General features: G+C 39.6%; 2 protein-coding genes across 2 annotated transcripts; both read left to right on the top strand.

The window, feature by feature from the left end:
- LOC121862573 (cold and drought-regulated protein CORA-like) lies at positions 1 to 1,131 on the top strand. Its single transcript, XM_042360881.1, has 3 exons — positions 1 to 77; positions 253 to 592; positions 1,060 to 1,131. Exons 1-3 carry the CDS (start codon positions 63 to 65, stop codon positions 1,065 to 1,067), a joined length of 363 nt encoding a protein of 120 aa, XP_042216815.1. The 5' UTR covers positions 1 to 62; the 3' UTR covers positions 1,068 to 1,131.
- Positions 1,132 to 5,081: 3,950 nt separating this feature from the next.
- On the top strand, positions 5,082 to 6,359 carry LOC121862572 (neuropeptide-like protein 30). Its single transcript, XM_042360880.1, has 3 exons — positions 5,082 to 5,186; positions 5,686 to 5,932; positions 6,220 to 6,359. Exons 1-3 carry the CDS (start codon positions 5,172 to 5,174, stop codon positions 6,225 to 6,227), a joined length of 270 nt encoding a protein of 89 aa, XP_042216814.1. The 5' UTR covers positions 5,082 to 5,171; the 3' UTR covers positions 6,228 to 6,359.
- Positions 6,360 to 13,225: the final 6,866 nt, after the last annotated feature.

Genomic DNA, 13,225 nt, shown 5'->3' with positions numbered 1-13,225 from the left:
CAGCAACACAACATTCACTGCAACACTTCACTCAACTCAAGACCTCAGCGCCGAGCCTCAAGATGGTGTCCAAGATTGTAGGTTAAGGGAGTTGTTGTTGTTGTTGTTGAGTTCTGTAACACTGAGAGTTGTTCTTGTATTCTTTTGTTGTGTTGTATTGCGTGAGAGGTGAGAGTTAAGTGAGAGGTGAGAGAGTTAAGTTAAAGGTGAGAAATGTTTCTCATTTAACTATTGTTGTCTTGTCTCCGGCAGGTTGTGGCCACACTCGCCCTCACCTGTGTCTTGGCCTCTACCATGGCCACTCCTCTACCTGACCCCGGCTATGGCCATGGTGGACACGGAGGCGGTTACGGCCATGGTGGACACGGAAGCGGCTATGGCCATGGTGGCCACGGAGGCGGTCATGGCCATGATGGATACGGAGGCGGTCATGGCCATGGCGGACACGGGGGCGGTTATGGCCATGGTGGACACGGGGGCGGTTATGGTCATGGTGGACATGGAGGCAGTTATGGCCATGGTGGACACGGGGGCGGTTATGGCCATGGTGGACACGGGGGCGGTTATGGCCATGGTGGCCACGGGGGCTACGGTAAGATATACTTCTCCAAATCTTTCACCACCACACCTTAACTATTAGTAACTTTGCCTCTACTTGACCATAACTACAACCCCTCCCCCTGTCACAACCTCTAACAACCACACACTAACAACCTCTAACAACCACACACTCACAACCTCTCACAACCACACACTCACAACCTCTAACAACCACACACTCACAACCTCTAACAACCACACACTCACAACCTCTAACAACCACACACTAACAACCTCTAACAACCACACACTAACAACCTCTAACAACCACACACTAACAACCTCTAACAACCACACAGTAACAACCTCTAACAACCACACACTAACAACCTCTAACAACCACAAAGACCGCCAAACCTTCCGTGTGTTTTTGACAATGTATTTTTATCCCAGTATTAACACCGAATTAAGTAAACAGGTTGCTATTAAAATGACCTGTGGCTTCTGTTTTTTTTCCAGGATGGTGAGGGAAGGAGTCGAAAAAATATATTCTGTAATAATGGGTAAAGTTAATATATTTTAAAGCTTTTACATCTGTTGTTTTACTTGACCCTTTTATAAGAAAAATGAATGTATCTGCCTGTCTGTCTGTCTGTCTGCCTGTCTGTCTGCCTGCCTGCCTGTCTGTCTGTCTGTCTGTCTGTTGTCAAGTCAAAGTTATTATAAATATACAACATTAAACAAAACCATCAAAGATAATTTTCCTCCAAGATAAATAAGGAAATTGGAAGAAGAAGGAAGAGAAAGAAAGAAAAAGGAAGAGAATGAAAGAAGAAGGAAGAGAATGAAAGAAGAAGGAAGAGAATGAAAGAAGAAGGAAGAGAATGAAAGAAGAAGGAAGGGTTAATGAGATGTGAATTCTGTTTGGGAAGATGTGCGGTATAGTATCATAAGAGACAGATGTTGATTGACAGACAGACAGACAGAGAAACAGACAGACAGACAGACAGACAGACAGACAGACAGACAGACAGACAGACAGACAGACAGACAGACAGACAGACAGACAGACAGACAAACAGACAGACAGACAGAGAAACAGACAGACAGACAGACAGACAGACAGACAGAGAAACAGACAGACAGACAGACAGACAGACAGACAGACAGACAGAGAAAGAGAAATAGCTTTCAATTCTAACCTAACCTAACATAACATAACCTCACCCCATCTCACCTAACCTTAACCTAACCTAATCTAACCAACCTAACCATACCCCATCTCACCTAACCTTAACCTAACCTAACCTAACCTAACCTAACCTAACCTAACCTAACCTAACATAACTTCACCCCATCTCACCTAACCTTAACCTAACCTAATCTAACCAACCTAATCAGAAAAGAATAAAAAACTCGATAAAACGAATAAAAAATTAAATGCCTTTAAGAAATTAGAAAGTTAAGTTACTTTCACCAGAGTACAAGTGGGGGAACACTCACCATCACCACCATTACCACCATCATCACCACCATCACCATCACCATCACCACCATCACGATCACCACCACACCATCACCACACCATTACCACCACTATCACCATCACCACCATCACCACACCATCACCATCACCACCACTATCACCACCAAACCATTACCACCACCATCACCACTATCACCACCACACCATTGCCACCACGATCACCATCACCAACCACACCATCACCACCACCACTACTATCACCACCACCACCACACCGTCACCACCACACCATCACTTCACCATTACCATCACCATCACCACCATTACCACACCATCACCATCACCACCACTATCACCACCAAACCATCACCACCTCCCTAGTTACCTCCAGCACTAAATAGAGACTTTCACTACTCTCTCTCTCTCTCTCTCTCTCTCTCTCTCTCTATCTCGTGTTTTCTTTAGCAAATCACATGGGCTCTTCCGTAGTTTGCTTAATAATAATAAAAAAATAAGAAGAAGAAAAAGAAGAAAAAGAAGAAGAACCACAATAACAAAAGAAGAAAGAAGAAAGAATGAGGAAAATACAGAAAGAGGAAGATATAAGAAGGAAGAAGAAGAAGATTCACTCACTAGAACTATAAAATAATATCAAACATCACAAAAACAACAACAAATTATAAATCCCATTATCACGATCCCCTGAACACTCTCACACACACACACACACATAGAGGATCATATGCCTCCAAGTTAAGAAAGTCCTGAGACGCTTCTGAGAGAGAGCGGTAAGTGACTAAGTGATGAAACAGGGTGAAGGAGAGATGAAAATATGTGTTTTAAACTCTAACTGACGTGTTTTTTTGTGTTTATTAAGATGGATTAAGTTATTATGATCAGGTAAATCGGTATTGTGAGATTTTCATTAACAGGTGAGAAAAGATAACGTAAAAATAATATAGTTTATGTGAGTTATTTAATTAAAAGGCTATTAAATATTGTGCATAGGCCAGTGAAAGCAGTCTTGTCTCTAACGTAACCTACCGTAAACTAACCGATAATATCATTCTACTCTACAGGAAAACCAGATGAAAATATCGCACAAGACATGTTTGTTATCACTCTACCTAATGATCTTCTGTAATATGCTGACAAACTTGATTAAATTCGGTAGGTGTTAGTCTCGTGTGGTTCATGTGGACTGTAAACACCTGTTGTCTTAGAGTTATAGAGTCACACATGCTCTCTATCGACACTGCCCTGGGCTCTATGGTCTATTGTTTTGTTCTATTACATCTGACATCTATTATAGCTGACATGAAATCTATAAATATTGATGTTATATTTCAGCTGGACTGTATCGTAGCTGGATTGTATCGTAGGTAGACTGCATCGTAGCTGGTCTGGACTCTATTCTCTATCATTCTATCTCCCTTGGACTCGATCGTAGCTGACCTGGACTCTATTGTTCCGTGTAATAGCCTCAGGACTCTGCCAAAGCTTCCAGCATACTCTAGCTGATAAGGGATCGATTTTCCGTTGCTTCGTTGCGTCATATCAAGCTTTCCTAGAGCTAAGGTGGTCCAATTGACACTCTGAGGTGCCCTTTATAATCCACCTGTGACCTGACTTTTGTCGTAACGCCCTACAAACCAAATCTTTCTCATGCCTTACCTAACCTAACCTAACCTAGCCTAGCCTAACCTAACCTAACCTAACCTAACCTAACCTAACCTAACCTTGCCTATCATAACCAAACCTGCCATAACGTAACCTAACCTAATCTAACGTATCTAATAATCACGACAACAGCAGATAATACCAATAATTACCAATAATCACCTGTAATTAGTCCAATACCTTCGATAATCGTGAGCCCTGATAAGGTACTGAGAATAGTGGTTCGTGTATCGTTGCGTTGCGCTACTGGTTCGGGTTCGATCCCAGGGCACGACAAGCTGGTTCCCACGACATTTCTGAACAAATGTTGGAGCAGAAAAACCTTGACTCTTCACCTTATAACAAACTGACATGTATGTAGCTGCTCTAACCGAGCCTAAAGTAACTTAACTGTTCTAGCATAATCTAACCTAACAGAACCTAACTGTTTTAAGCTAATCTATCTGCTCTAACCTAACCTAACCTACCCTTATCTAACCTAACCTAACCTAACTTAACTTAACTTAACTGTTCTAACCTAACCTAGCACAAGAACATAAGAACATGAGAATGAAGGAAACTGCAACGGACCTATTGGGCCATACTGGGCAGTCTTATTTACACCCAACCCCTATCGCTCATATATCCATCCAACCTATGTGTGAAGCTATCCAGCGTATTAGAGTTAATGATGATATTTGGTAACTTGTTCCACTCGTCCACTACTCTATTTCCAAACCAATGTTTACCTATCTCGCACCTAAATCTAAATTTGTCTTAACTGTTCTAGCCTAACCTATCCTAACCTGACCTAATCTAACGTAACGTAACATAAAATAGCGTAACCTAACCTAACCAATCTGAGAACTATTTTTCAGTATAAATTTCGTTGTCAATAATATTTCATTGTTTGTGTTATTCTCCGTTTATTTTCCCTCTCTCTTCTTACTCCTTCATTTGGTTACATGTATATAAAGTCCCTTCAGGTCAGGGCAGGTCACATTAGGTCAGGTCACATTAGGTCAGGTCAATACTGTTTAATTATAAGACAAGTTCTACATCAACCAATCACACCTGTTGATCTAATTAGCTTATCGCCAGGTGAACTATTAAGGGGGCGATGTGTGTGTGTGTGTGTGTGTAAGAGTGTGTGTGTGTGTGTGTGTGTGTGTGTGTAAGAGTGTGTTTTACTTATGCTATCCCCCCCCCCAACACACACACACGCACACACGTCACCTCGCGCCCTTAAACCTGCAGTAGATGTGAATGTATACTTTTATCTCAGCCTCGGGAGGGACAAGTAACCCATTCGCACCCTCTCTCTCACCCCCCACTCCGCCCCGCCCCGCCCCGTTGATCCTGGAGCTCCGCGGGGCAAAGTGAACGGTAGGGACAGGGTATATATACCTAGAGCGGGGCGAGGCGTCTTCATCACAACGCGAGGTCGTCTTACGGTCAGTTCAGCCACAGGTGGATCTACTTCAACATGGCTTTGAGAACTGTGAGTACTGCTGGCGGGGAGATGAGGTGCAGGAGGGGGAATGTGAGAGACGGGAGAGGAAAGAGAGGGATGCTGGAAGAGAGGGAGGAGGGGGGATGAGAGAGGGGGGGAGAGAGAAATGATGTGGGGTGACGGAGAGAAGAAAGAAGAAGTGGGAAAGAATGAAAAGAGATAGAAAATGTGAAATATGTTGAGATTATGTGGAGTATGTGTGTGGAAAGACAGTCAGAAATAACATTAAACTTGTTTCTTATAAAAATGTGTAAATTTTATCATTGTTGTGTTTCATGGTCGTTAATTTCACAAAACATCTTCCGTAAATTACCCACACTATATAATACATCATTTACACATTTACAAAACATCCATCTGGTAAATCAAATCCACAATACTGTAAAACAATTAATAAACTTACTTATACAATATCTCTCTATTGCGCCATTAAATTCACAATATTTTCATCTGTCTGCCACCATAATCCTACCATCTTCTGTTCCAGGTTATGGTGCTCGTCCTGATGGTGGTGGTACTCATGACAGCTACAATGGCCTCCCCAGTCCCTGATCCAAGCTTCAGAAGTTACGGCTACAGAAGTTATGGTGGTTATGGTGGTCATGGTGGCTATGGTGGTCGCAGCTTCGGACACGGTGGATTTGGTCACGGATTCGGACGTGGGTTCGGACATGGGTTCGGAAATGGATTCGGACATGGGTTCGGGGGTCACAGGTTCGGCGGTTTTGGTTATGGTAAGTGGTGTTGGACAGTCCTGGTTTGCTCATCGTGTTTACTGTTTCAAGAACTTTCAAATTATAGTTTATAATCGAAACCAATCTAACCTAACCTATTCCTACCTTCCGACAACAAAATCTTACCCTCCTACAACACAAAATCCTACAACAACAAAATCTTACCCTCCTACAACACAAAATCCTACAACAATAAAATCCTACCCTCCTACAACACAAAATACTACAACACGTAGGATTTTAACAACATTAATTAACATGATTAAAAGACATTGTTACCCCCACAGGTCGCTGATCATGCCTTACCTGCCCACTGCAATGATTACCTGGGCGGTGAACTGTACCTGGCCGGTGTACCTCTGCTCAACGATTACCTATAAGTGTTTTATCTTTTGTACCTTAAATAAATGTAATGTTAAGTTAAAAATGGTGTCAATACCCTCGTTACTTGTGTGTCTAATTTTCCTTTTAATTTAATTTTTTTATTTATGTGTATATGTTTGGGATTAGTGGTGCTACTACATAAGAACATAAGAATGGAGGACACTGCAGCGGACCTATTGGCTCATACTGGGCAGTCCCATTTACACCCAACCCCTATTGCTCATATATCCATCCAACCTATGTTTGAAGCTATCCAGCGTATTAGAGTTAATGATGATATTTGGTAACTTATTCCACTCGTCCACTACCTAGCTTAATTTCTTTTATTCACTATCTCTGTATAGAGTCGGTGCCTCGGGTATCATGTTTAAATTTTCGGTGGTGAAAACTGTTGAAAAATATTTATTCAGATTATTGCTCATTTCTCCGTCGTTATCCGTTAGCTCGTCGGTATCTGACTGTATTGGTCCAATCTTTTCTCGTATTTTATTTTGATACATTTGAAAGAATCCCTTGGGGTTTGACTTAGCTTCCCTTGGTACTTTCAGTTCATTTTTCCTCTTTGCTTTTCTTATCTCGGTCTCGAAAAGCGTATGTTTTCTAAAGTAGGCAAATAATTATCGTTTTCTGCAAAATTGTCTATGTGTTGTTTTAAGAAATTATTCCTAGATATCTAAAGTTGAGTATCAATGACCTAAAGACTTTATAAAAATTGTTTTTATTGAATAATAAGGCATTGGGTCAACCTCGCTGTATATTCTCATAGTTAACACATTAACATCAACAAATACCCCGTTTTGACCACCACTTACCTCTTGATTGTATGTTCCTTCACCAGCGATAACACTTTACTGTAGCACTTTATATAACTTTACTGTAGCACTTTATAACACTTTATTGTAGCAATTTATAACACGTTACTGTAGCACTTTATAACACTTTACTGTAGTACTTTATAACATTTACTGTAGCACTTTATAAAACTTCATTTCTTAAGACTTTGTAGCACTTCATTGTGACAGTTTTACCACGACAATAGCGACAACTAAACTGACCGTCATAGTTCATGACAATGTTTCATAAAACATCTCAAAACAAGTGTTGGAGTTTCACAGGACTGAATGAACCTGCTGAGACACCCCTGGCACCAAAGATGGGTGCAGTAGGAGAGCAGATCACCAGTAGATCTCCTTGGCGAAAGCCTTACTGGTGATCCGACAAAGAGAATGGCGTTCAAGGTGACGGAGAAAATGGGAGTTCAAGATAGTTTCGAAAATCTTTGAGAGGGATGAAGTATACAGTATACTCTTTTGTTTAGTTATTAATCACTTCTTATAATTTTTTATTGTTTTATTATTCACGTCTTATCATTTTTATTATAACTGATGTGTTTTTTTATATTATTACTTCTGTTTTTATCATTAATATTATCACCATCATCATTATGTATGTTTGCCTAGTTCACAAATATTCGGTTAAGATTGATATGACTGGCGTTCACATTTCCTATAGAAAGAATTAATATTTTGCTATTTGGACTTGGATAGGTTACGTTACCTTGTAGTGACCTGCTCTCCCTGCAACTCCTCTCCCGTCTTCGCCCAGCCAATCAGCGAACCTGCTCCAGTGTTGGTCAAGTTTGGTCTTGAAAGAGCTGACACTCGGTGCCGTCACTACTCTTTCTGGTAGATTGTTTCAAGAGTTCACAACTCTCACTCCGAAAAAGTTTGCCCTCACAGTTTTCTGGACCTGCGGCTTCAATCTTGAGCTGTGTCCCCTTGTGGGGCGGGCGTCCGCCAGCTCCAAGTAAGGACACTCGACTGAGTAGTGCCCCTTGAGATGCTTATACACCTCAATTAAGTCTCCCCTTGCCCGTCTGTAGTATGAGATAGGCAATTTCAGGCGCTCTAATCTTTCAACTGACAGTCCCTAGCATATCTTGAGGACGTGGAAGCACTTCACTCTTGAAGATCATTAGGAGTGATGGACCGTCTAGATATCTGAATGACCTTATAAGTCCTAATAATTTAGTTGCCTGATTTACCTTCTTCTCACAGTGGCCCAAGAACTTCAGCTCATTGTCAACATACACACTTAGGTCCTTGTCACATTGTCTCAATTAAAGGAGTCTCTTCGTCCCGTTTGGGACATGTGATATGTCTCCTTACCGTTGGTACGCCCCAGGTGCAGCCTCTTACACTTTGTGACATTGAATCTTAGCAGCCATTTCTTTGAACTTAGTTGAAGCACAGTAATAACATGACATCAACAATCTAGTGTGTTCAGTACAGATCCAAGCCATTTTCCTGCCTTTATCAATCAATCAAGAGTACCGTCCTCATATCTGAGGGATGGTGACCACAGTCCTCTACTCGAAATGTTCTCCGGCTGTTTTTACCAATCCTCCAAGGTTTTGTATCTCTCTGGGTACCAAGTTTTTAATTTCATTCACCCATCCCAGTCTCTACCTTCCCCTGACCCTCCTACCCTCAACTTTGCCCATTAACATTTGTTAGTATCCCTTCATCCCTAATTATATGATCAAAGTACTGTATGTCATTTTTCTTTTTCTGTATATTTCAAGTATATAGTGTACTATAATTCATCTCTCTCTCTATACAGGTATATATATACAGCATACAGTATATATACAGTACAGTACTGTATATGTATGTTAAGAGTTTATAATTAATGTTATGTAATGCAAGACGAATGAAGAACTGATTATCATCAACAAAAGTTTACAAGAATAAGATTCACAGATGAAACATGGTGCGTGTGTTTCAGTCCAGGTTCAAACACCATTATTGGGCAGTGACATTTTAAGGTAAGTTTAGATACAAAGGAGACATACTTACTAAACTGTATTATAAATTAAGGAACTTCTGGTGACTGCAGCTCCTCCTAGAGATGACAAAAACTCCCCCACAGCCATTTCCCACATGTTACTGTACATTACATTTGAAGTTATTATTTTTACTTCAAGTCCTCAGCATTTCAGGTTTATATAATAACACATACATACTTACATACATAATAGTAATAATGGTTGCCCCTCGTGTAACGAGAATGGCCGGCCCAAGGGCCACCTTGGTGTGAATTTGTTTAAGGTGTAGAAGCTGTCACCCACAACAACCACACCCTGAGTTAACGAGTTGCATGACCCAGAGTCAAGGAATAGTCCAAGAAGACCGGACAACATGCCAACGGCACTGGCTAACCATAACCCCAGAATACGATCCGCAAATCGATAAACATTCAGGTTCCCAATTACTGCTGGTTAGACATAGTTAGCCCATAGTTTCACCCTGCCCGAGGATCGAACTTGGGTCCGCTCGCTTGCGAGGCGAGCATGCTGACCATTACACCACACACACACACACATAACACAGACAGACACAAAATACACACACAGTAATAAGTAACTTTTTCTTTAGTACAAGGAAAAGTAATAAAAATCACTTAGAATTTGCAGGCTTTATTATGGATAGGTGGTGAAGTGGTATCTGCGTCCTGCCACAGCAGAGTTTGGGGAACTGGACAAGTCATTGTTGACAGCAGCAGTAGTGCACAGGAGAGAGGGTTTACAGTGCTAAATTTTGTGGGACCAAACAATTTATTTACTTCACAAATAAATCATTAAGAATATAATACTTAAGGGAGAATTCAGTTCCATGCTTCATAATAACCTTTTAATAATATCATCATCGGGTTCACCTGCCAACCTACTTCTTGGACTCCACAGTGAGACAACATTAGTAGATAAATTCTTCAGATCAAATTGTAATACAAGACAAAATAAACAACATAAACTGATGGAATCTGATATTTTTTATTGCATTAAGACTTTCCTATATACAGTACAAGATTTTGAGGGAAAAAGCTAAAATTTGCACAGGGAAAGCTTGGCAAGAGAACCTCAATATTCACAGAGCAACAAAATACTGTAAGGCCGACGGCCATCTTCAAAGAAATAAAGTGTAGTGTCGTACTTAACCAAGTTGGGTCTCGGCATGGGTGATAATTTTCTGTATATCTGTTTCAGGCACTTAATACTTGAAAATTAAAACATATTCTTCACAAAATGGAAACAATTGTGACAACCGAGCATTACACAGTGTAGGTATATATTTCATGATTAAATGCCAAGAACCAACTTAGCCAAGTCCCCAGTAAATGACACAGCAAAACTGGAACCGTGCTTTTAGCCTTCTCCAACGCTAAATAATATTTCAAGCGAGATTAATTTATTACATGCAGCAGACAAGACCATACTATGACTTAGAGAGGTAAGCCATAAAGCAACCGTTGTATCCTCTAAAAAATAGATGATCAAGGTTATAACGCGTCTTACACCGTGAAAACTTTGGGGGCACTACCGGAAATATGTTCACTTGGCTACGTCCTAATCAAGTTACTCCCTTAGGCTGTATTTTAGAAGTTCTTTTCTTCAGGCTCCAAGGAAAATAATACCCAAGCGTTTATAACCTTATCAAATATATGCTGTATATATATATATATATGCCCGGTATTCCACATTATTATTCCCTCTTCTTAATTCAAACCTAACCCTTTAATTTTACCATGCAGAAGAGTAGGCAGCTGGTCAAATGGGTCTCAGTGCTTTTGAGAACCAAACAAATCTATCCTCACCATGAGAATAGAAGCCCAATCACAATGAGCTCTGATGACCCCTAATTCTGATAGTCAGGTTAGTTCTGGTTGGGTTCTGTGTATGTGTGCGTGTGCTGTGGCCCATCTGACCTGCGACTGGAGAGAAGACATACTCCAGTGTGTACTGTACGTCAATGCGTCAGTCGTCAATAATCCGGTGACTTTTAATTAGAAGTGCAGACGACGATATATTGGCGACTCATTAAACTGCTTTCCACCGCACTATATCTAAAATTTAAAAACCTAACGTGAGCATCAAAACAAAGATATGTTATTGTTACTGTTGTTGTTGTTTCTTCTCAGTGCTACTACCATTTTGTTCCTCCATATCATCACAACTCAAAAAAAAATCATGAATACAGTACAGGAAAGCCTCCGATAACGACGGTTCTACTAACGACGATTCATATTTAAGACCCTGGTTAATTCAGGACCCAATTTAATTTACACCATTATTTTCTTTGTATTTACGACAAAAATATTATAAAAAATAAAGTAAAATTACATTTTCATATAAATAATAACTAAATCCCGATGTATTATTAAAAAACAAAAAACACGCCTTGTGCACGGAGGCTGCCCGGTTTGTGAGTGGTGACGCCAGCATAAACAGTCGCAGCTTGGCAGGCCTTTTGTTTTCATGCATCTGAACAGGAAAAGGAGAAAACCTTTCTCAAGTTTCTTATGGCATTTTTGCATCCCTATTCAACTTGAGCGAGTGATGGTAGTGCTGATTCAAAAGCTAAAAGAAAGTGTATAAGCTTAGCCGAGAAACTAGATGTGTTAAAATGATATGAAAAAGGTGAGAGGTCTGTGGATATTATATGGAGCAAGCAATGAACATATTTTCTGAAGTGGATCCATTAACAGAACAAAGCATTAAAATTAACAGGGACGTGAAAAACACAAATGACCTCTACATAAAGATGTAAAATGAGTAAAGAAAGCGGCTGTGAAAAGTTCTTTCGACAGCATTATCATTTGAAGGCCTAAACCATCAACTTCAGCTACACCACCAAATTCAGCATCATAAGCAGCTTCAGCAACAACTTCAGGTTCAGTAACAGTTTCAGCAACAGCTATGATATCTGAGTAAAAACTCACACAACATTCATTGGCTGTCCTTATGTTTTAGACTTTACCACCATTAGTAAGTATTATTTAAAACATATATGAACATTAATATGTGTTGCTTTCATAATCTTATGTAGAGAAATGACAATGTTTTCACATGTGCGCACTTACATACATTGGCATTCCCATTCTATTTCGTTTTTCTTTACCATTAATGGTTAGCTACTTCTGTTGTTCCATATATTAACATTAAATAACATTACTTAAAACATACATATTCATTTTTTTACATTAATTTTACTATAGCTACAACCAGGGTCTTATTTTCTTCAGTTTCAGATGTATAACTTACATTATGGGTGTAAACACTGACAACAATAGCATCCCGTCTCCTCTTGTGTGACCATATTATTATTCGTTTATATTGTATAAGGTGCATTCAGAAACATTATTTAAAGAATATAGTTTGCATTTTTCATTAATTTTAATGTTTTGGGGGAAAAGAGAGTAAAAAGTTACACAAAAGATATGAAAAGGTCACACTTTGGAATGCATCTCATTATTATTGCTTTACTTTAATGGTAATTAATGAATCACAATACGGCGAGTCACCATACACTGCAATATTGGAGGACACATTACCGTCGTTATTTGAGGCTTTGCTGTACAATAAACACCCAAAATAAATAATTAAATTGAATGCTACAGTGACCAAGTTCAACATTTAAGTACTTAATTGATGCTGTATCTCAAATCATTATCATACCAAGGTGTGAGTGATGGATCTCTACTATAACCATTTTCTACCCTGTATTGGGTAGAAAGAGAGTCGGGATTCCTGTTGAAACAAGAATCTGATTTGAGCGCCATTGGTTGATTCATCACTATCAATGGGAGCACCTCATATGACATTTAATAAGACTCCAAAAGTAATTCCTAAGAAAACCCAAGATTGAGTAACTGCGATGAGTTAATCCCGCTAAAAACATAATTCTCACAAAAAACAAAGTTGTAAATAAATGAATAAACAAATAAAAAATAATCAATGCCAACTATATAATTCCTTCTTTGCTCTTCCTCAAATGTTAATTGCTGAAACTTAATCCAGGAAAATGTAAAAAAACTACAAATAAACTCGGATTCAAGTAAAAATAGATAAAG

Source organism: Homarus americanus, unplaced genomic scaffold, assembly GCF_018991925.1.
Source record: "Homarus americanus isolate GMGI-L3 unplaced genomic scaffold, GMGI_Hamer_2.0 scaffold31037, whole genome shotgun sequence".
Classification (NCBI taxonomy): Eukaryota; Metazoa; Arthropoda; class Malacostraca; order Decapoda; family Nephropidae; genus Homarus; species Homarus americanus.
This window is presented reverse-complemented; position numbering and strand designations above follow the sequence as displayed.